We start from the raw sequence: 6,918 nt of genomic DNA, 5'->3' as shown, positions 1-6,918 counted from the left end.
AATAGCTGGTTGTCTCCCGTAGCTACAGGTGGGCACTACAGTATTGGAGACCAATATTTGAAGTCTTACATCTGAGCAGCACTTTCTGGTTAGAAACAAAATCATCAATGAGAATTGTCTAAATAACTTTTTATATGGACTTAAGCCTAATGTCTGGGTGTAATCCCTCAAACTCTTGAAGTATACTGGTGACTTTACTCTTTGGTTATGCTTTCCTTTTTGGTGTTTAAGATGGTACAGTTGGCCCAATAAATCAATTTACTTTTACACTTAAGGTCGTTTGAGGAACTGTTCCTCAGGGGTCACATGGGCTTAGGAGGAGCTCCTGGCTTCTTTCTTTTACCAGTTCCATCTATATGAAGATAAGTCAAAGGTCCTGCTCAACCATGTCTGGCTTCACTTGGAAGCATGGATGAGATGCTTCCTCTGAGTTGACCCTCTTTGTAGACTGGACACTGGTTCAAGTCCATCTTATGGGTTCTCTGTTTCCTCCCTGAACAAGAGGACAGGTGACTCACCACAGTTATAGGACATTTTGAGAGATGTTCCATAGTCCCCTGGAACTTAGTCTTCCTTGGAGGGCAAGGGGCAAAAACTGTCCTTTAACTCCCTCTGACCGGAGCAAAAAACTGTCCTTTATGTCCCTTTGACCAAATTAGTATAGGCCTCAAAGTAAGGTTGTTAGACATCCAAGAAAGTTAGAACTACCAGTCTGGTACTTTTAATTACCATGTGCTATGGAGATAATTAAAAAACCAAATATTCTCAGATAAACCTTGACTAGATATATATTTTGTTCCTTAAACTAGTTGACTAAACTATGACCATAGACTTTCTAAGATTATGTGTATATTATTTTTGTCTCATTCTCTATATATCATAACAAACCTAAGCAGACCTTCATCACTTGCTTAGGCTTTCTCATTTTTTTCTATTTTAGAAAATATCTCCATTCCCATATCCTTTTAACACTTTTTACATTCACATTTTTTAAAAAAATAATTATGAGACATAATAGCATTAAGAAATAAATTTTCCATCTGTTGTGAGACTTCTTTTCCTGGGGATGCTAAGCAATGATCATTCCCTTTTGAGGTTCTCGTGTCAAGTTTGATTAAAGTTTTACTTGGGAACCAATGAATTTATTGAGCTTACTTACCGAGATAACTGAGGGGTTGCTGAGGTGTATGTATGACATGAGGGTAGGCACACTGGAAAGCCTTTACCCAGCATGAGTCATGCTTTCTCTTCCTAGCCTTCCCCAGAATGAGCACAACCATCAACAAGCCCAATTGCAACAATGTTTAGCAATCAGGCTCAGCCAAAGCCATGATGATGGTAGTTATTTCATGCAGAAGAGACCGCTGTATAGCATCATCTTATTAAAAGGACCTGGAATTATTAAAAGGATTTGGTACTAGGATCCACAAATGAGGAAGAACATACATCATTTGTTTTTCTGAGTCTGTGTTACTTTACTTAGTATAACAGTTTCTAGATCCATCCATTTACCTGAAAATTTCATTATTTCATCTTGCTTTACTGCTGAATAGAACTCGATTGTGTAAATATACCACATTTTTGTCAACCACTCATCAGTTGAGGGGCACTTAGGTTGCACTGTCAAGTTGTAAACGCTTATTTGTAATTTTATGTTTTGAAAAGGATGAAATTGGTTTGAATAAATACTTAGATACTTGTATAATTCTTTTTGCCGTGTGTGTGTGTGTGTGTGTGTGTGTGTGTGTGTGTGGCCTTGCATATGCTAAGCATGTGCTCTATCACTAAGGCATAGTCTCAGTTCTTAGGCAATGCTTTTTATGGTGAATAGATGTCATCCTGGGTAAGCAGATGGTTTTAATTAATACACAAACTTTTTTATTTGAACAACTTTATGTTTCTTGTGGCATAAACTAGAATGAGATATAATTATTAAGTTGGGTATGGTCATAAACCAATGTAATCCTGGTGCTTGGGAGGTGGAAGCAGGAAGATCATAGTTTGAGGCTAGCCTGGGCTATATAGTGAGACTCTATCTCAAAACAGCCAAGAAGTAAAAAGAAAAGTAACTAGACTTTAAACAAATCAAAGAAAAACAGGCTGGAGAGATGACTTAGTTGGCAAAGTGCTCCCCATGCAAGCAAGCATCAGGGCCTAAGTCCAGTCCCCAGAACCCTCATAAAAGCCAGGCTCAGAGGTATGTGTCTGTGATCCCAGAGCTGGGAAGGCAGAGACAAGTGGCCCCCTGGAGATTGCTGGCCAGCCAGTCTACCTGAATTCCTGAGCAACAGGTTCAGTGAGAGACCCTGTTTCAAGAAATGAAGTGGAGTGTCTGGCACAGTTATGCACGCCTTTAATTCCAGCTCTTAGGAGGAAGAGGCAGGCAGATCTCTAGGTGATGTCAACATAGCAAGTTCCAGGCCAGCTGGGGAGACCCTATCTCAAAAAAGGACACAACAACAAAAAGGGGAGACTGTTTGAGGAAATATCCAATATTGACCTCTGGCTTCCACACGCTTGTGAATTGGCACATGTGTGCACACACACACATACACAGATAAACCTTTTAAAAAGTTAAAAAAGCAATTATATCATAGCTCAGATGCCCACAGATGTGGCCAGACTAGGGAACTGCTAGCTAAATGGCATTGCTTCAGGCTACATGGACATTCTGATCACTTTTTATCAATAGATTTTATATATTTATTTTTATTTTTTTGTGTATAAATGTAGTGTTTGTATGTGTGTGAGGGCATCCATGTCGTGCAATGGCACGGAGGTCAGAAGAGGGCTTCGGATTCCCCTGGAACTGGAGTTAAGGAGAGTTCATAGCCACCATGTGGGTGCTGGGAATCGAACCCAGGTCCTCTACAAGAGCACTCAGTGCTCTTAACTGCTGAGCCATCTCTCCAGCCCATCGGTAGATTTTAAATACAAGAAAGAGCAGGATCTATTTGGAGTGTGTCTGGGAAAGGAATGGCAGACATCTTTGCAGTTAAACCAACCTTCCTGCTGCTGGTCCCTTTGTATGTTACCCTTTGAATCAGTTTTGTATTTAGTGATTGTGTAAGTAGTTATCAAGTCTCTGGTGGGTTTTCACCTGTTATTCTCCATGAATAATATCAGCCTTTCTATATTTTTTAATTCAAATCTCCAAGTTCAGACCAAATTTTTCAAACTTATAGATGAGTCTCGTTTATTCTAACAGAGTAATATGATAATATAGTTAAGTTTTGTCATTTTTGTTTGTTGTTTTGATGACTTGTCGATTAAGATAGGGTTTCACTATGCCGTGCCTACTGGCCCAACTTGTGATCTTGCATAGGCTTCCTGAGTACTGGGATTCCAAGTATATGCCACCATGCCTGACTTGTTATGGTTGATATATGACTGAGTGTCCCCGAAAGGTCCATGTACTGGAGTCCTGATCCCCATGGTAATAATGCAGAATGTCTAAGAGGTAGATCCCAGTGGGAGGTGTGCATTACTCTGTCTACATTACCATCACCTGAACAAACAGCTTAATTCTTAAATGTAGTTTTTAAGACCGGCCCAAACTCAGAAGACACTTGTTCCCTTAGATATCTCTTGGAACCATCTGTCTCCTGCAACAGTGCTGACAGAATTGTCTTGTTGGAACTCGATCCCTGGACTGTGTCCTGAGTCTGGCCCCACCCATAATTTTAATCAAAATAGCTTCTCCAACTTCAATTGAGGAAGTATAAGTTTGGCTCCACACTAATCTAACAGACCATCCAGCCTTTCCATCCCTAGTTCTAGAATATCTCATTCATCCAAGGTCAGTCGTCCTTCCCAAGCTCTACTGTGTGCAGTAGAGATGGTGCACCACCTTTCAGTGCTTTTACATTTTAATTCTTAAGCACACCCACATTCATTCATTATTTTGGGGGGTAGAGTACCAAGTTGAGGTTGCCTAGCAAACAAGATCAGGTGTCAAAGTCACAAGACACAAGAGCACATGGTTTTGCTGGGGTTAATTAAAAGTCATTAGTCCAGGCTATATCCATTCATGAAGGTCATTCCCACAGGGAGTAGTTTCCTCCCAAGAGGGTTCTTAAGGAAAGCTAATCTGGTCCCAGCAGCTCTCTGGCTTACTGTTGGAGCTGTGATCTGCTGTTCCACACATACTTCTGCCATGACTGACAGCATCTACCGTTAGGCCTTCAGCAGAGGCCAAACTAATGGCACCAACCAATCTTAGATTTTGAGCCTCCAAAGCTGAGTTAAACAAACCTCCTTTGCTTCCCGAGTTAGCCTGTCTCTACATTTCATTATAGCACTGAAAAGTGCCAAATTGCTAAAGTTCTCATTTCTTGATCTAGTGGGCCAACTGGATAGCCAACATTAGAATGTCCAGGTATATAACACCTTCCATTCGGTTCACAGTGACTTGAGGTGTTATTTGGTTTGGTTTAGTTGCAGTGCTGAACTCAGGGCCTCATGCATGCTCAGCAAGCACTCTGCCACTGAGTGAACACTAATACACACACACACACACACACACACACACACACACACACATATACCCCTTGTGTTTTATATATTGCTTTACTTAAACTTTGCTTCCACACCTGGAAAAGTGAATCCATACACTTTTCTGTTTTGTAACTCAGTGGCAGGACAGCTGGTTAACACTGACAGGTACATTCTGTGGCCAGCCCTCAGGCTTATCCACCCAGTATTTTGTTGTTGTTTTTTGAGATAGGGTCTCACTATGTAGGCCCAGCTGGTATAGAACTCACTCTGTACACCAGACTGGCCTCAAACTCACAGAGATCCACATGCTTCTGCCTCCTGAGTGTTGGGATTAAAGGTGTGCACCACAGGACCCAGCCCATCCAATATATTTATTATGAAATATTTTATTATGAAACAGTTGAAATACATTAATCATCAATGTAATCAGATGCATCATCTGGCATTTTCTCAGTGTGGCATCTTCTTAAAAATAGCTACGCCATGTTAAAGTTTAGGCTGACTCTAGTCTCTGAAATTATCAGACACTTGGCCCAGGGTATGGGAACACATGTCAGCTGAACCCCAGTTGTCTTGGGAACAGGTCAGTGTGTCCCAGAGTGTACCTGCCAACTGCAGATTTATGGCTTCTGTAGGTTATGCTTGGCCTGCTTCTGCAAAATAGTAATTGTTGCTTAATAGAATAGAAATTGTTAAGGGGGCTCTCCACCTGTAAAGCTTGGGAACTTAAACTTTTCACCTCTGGTTATGGTTTCTCTGTATAAAGGGTTATGCTAGAGATGGCTCGGGGCTACACACTGGAGTTCTGACACCCTTGTGTAGTAACCCTGGCCAGCAACGACTTTCATTGGCAAAACTTTGAGTGGCCTTTCCTGGTGAAGCACCCACAACACTCAGCTCGGTTTCATTTGGACAAGGTGGAAAGCAGGGAAGGACTTCAGTTACATTTGGGTTTTCTCTTTGCTAATAGAAAAAGCAAAACACAGTACAGCATGGGGAAGGCACTGTTGTAAGAACAGCACAGCAGCCAGAGAGAAGACAGACTCCTGACCTCAACAGCCAGCATTATGTAGGCAATGATGAGCTGGGTATGGGCCCAGGCAAGGGCTCTATAGAGCAACTGCAGTGGCCAGGATCGAAAAAACACAGTGGCAAAGGTGTGAATAAGGTAGTCAGCTTCTACCATCACAGCCCAGCACAGGAAGCCAAACACCTGTCCGGGGTGGAGCCCGTGCCACCAGGCTGAGAAGGCAAAGGTCTGCAGCACCGGCCAGCACCGGCTGTTCTGGAAGACTAGCCGCTTCAGCCACCGAGCTGTGCTTCGGTTCCACTGCCTCGTGAACAGGGATATCCTGTGGGTTGTTTCTAGCATCCAGATGTCCGCATCCGGGACATATCCCTCCTCCCCAGGCCTCTGGCCAGATTCAGATCCAAAGCCTGCAGCATGGAGGAGAGAGTCGTCCAGGATCCAGTGCGAGTAGTAGGTGAGTTTGAAGAGCCCAGCTGTGTGCCACATGACATAAACGCACTCCAGCTGCTGGCAATCATCCAGTCCGGCTCCTGGGCTCACCAGCCTCCTCAGGGCCACCTTGAGGCACTCCAGTCCAATAATCTGCAGGCCCCTCCAGGTCAGAGCCCAGAAAGAGATACTGGGATACAAAGAGTTAGATCTTTGAATACGAGCCCGAAACCTCTGAAAGGAACACAAGGGGCCTCCCAGGAGAGCAGGGAAAAAGAGCAAGTAGCTGAAATAGGGCAGAGCTTTACACAGATGCTCAGCCAAAGAGCTTCTGCTCCTGGTGCCTCCAGGTGTTTTCTCCACTTTTCCCTCACTGATGTCCAGTGACAGAGACGTGACCCTCTGGGTCAAGAGCATGAGGGAAGAAAGAGAGATGTAGAACCTGAAAGAAATTGTTTTAAAATATGAGACCATTCTATGTTTATTCTCAAGTTCCAGACTGCCACAGACCCCACAACAAATCATGCCACACAAAGACGCTTAGGTTCATTCAGAACTGCACATTATTACTTGGGCAACCACAAATGGGAACACCAACCACCAGTTAAGAGATGAAAATGAAAGAATGATCACAGGATGTGGTGGCGCAAGCCTTTAGTCCCAGCACTGGGGAGGCGGAGGCAGGCAAGTCTCTATGAGTTCAAAGCCAGCCTGGTCTACATAGCGAGCTCCAGACCAGCTGTGGCTACAGGGTGAAACTATGCCTCAAGAAAAAACGAAAACAAAAACCCAAAACAAAACAAAAGCAAACAACAACAACAAAAACTGGGTGTTGTGGTGCTTGCTTATAATCATTGTACCTAGGAAATGGAGACAGGAGAGGACCAGAAGTCCAGATGGTCACCACAAAATTTTCTACTTCAGTGAAAAAGTAAAAACTAAAATCTAAGTATCAACATGGA

General features: G+C 43.1%; 1 protein-coding gene across 1 annotated transcript in view; it reads right to left on the bottom strand.

Moving 5' to 3' along the window:
* Nucleotides 1-5,434: 5,434 nt before the first annotated feature.
* The window catches only part of Mboat4 (membrane bound O-acyltransferase domain containing 4), an 8,126-nt gene continuing 6,642 nt past the window's right edge, over nucleotides 5,435-6,918 (bottom strand). Inside the window, exon 3 of the mRNA XM_008832594.1 lies at nucleotides 5,435-6,398. Coding sequence (XP_008830816.1) covers nucleotides 5,435-6,398 — 964 coding nt within the window. The remainder of the gene's footprint in view (nucleotides 6,399-6,918) is intronic.

The sequence above is a fragment of the Nannospalax galili genome, unplaced genomic scaffold (assembly GCF_000622305.1).
Source record: "Nannospalax galili isolate Female #2095 unplaced genomic scaffold, S.galili_v1.0 scaffold676, whole genome shotgun sequence".
Taxonomy (NCBI): Eukaryota; Metazoa; Chordata; class Mammalia; order Rodentia; family Spalacidae; genus Nannospalax; species Nannospalax galili.
Note: the sequence above shows the minus strand (reverse complement) of the source record. Positions and strands in the feature narration are given on the sequence as shown.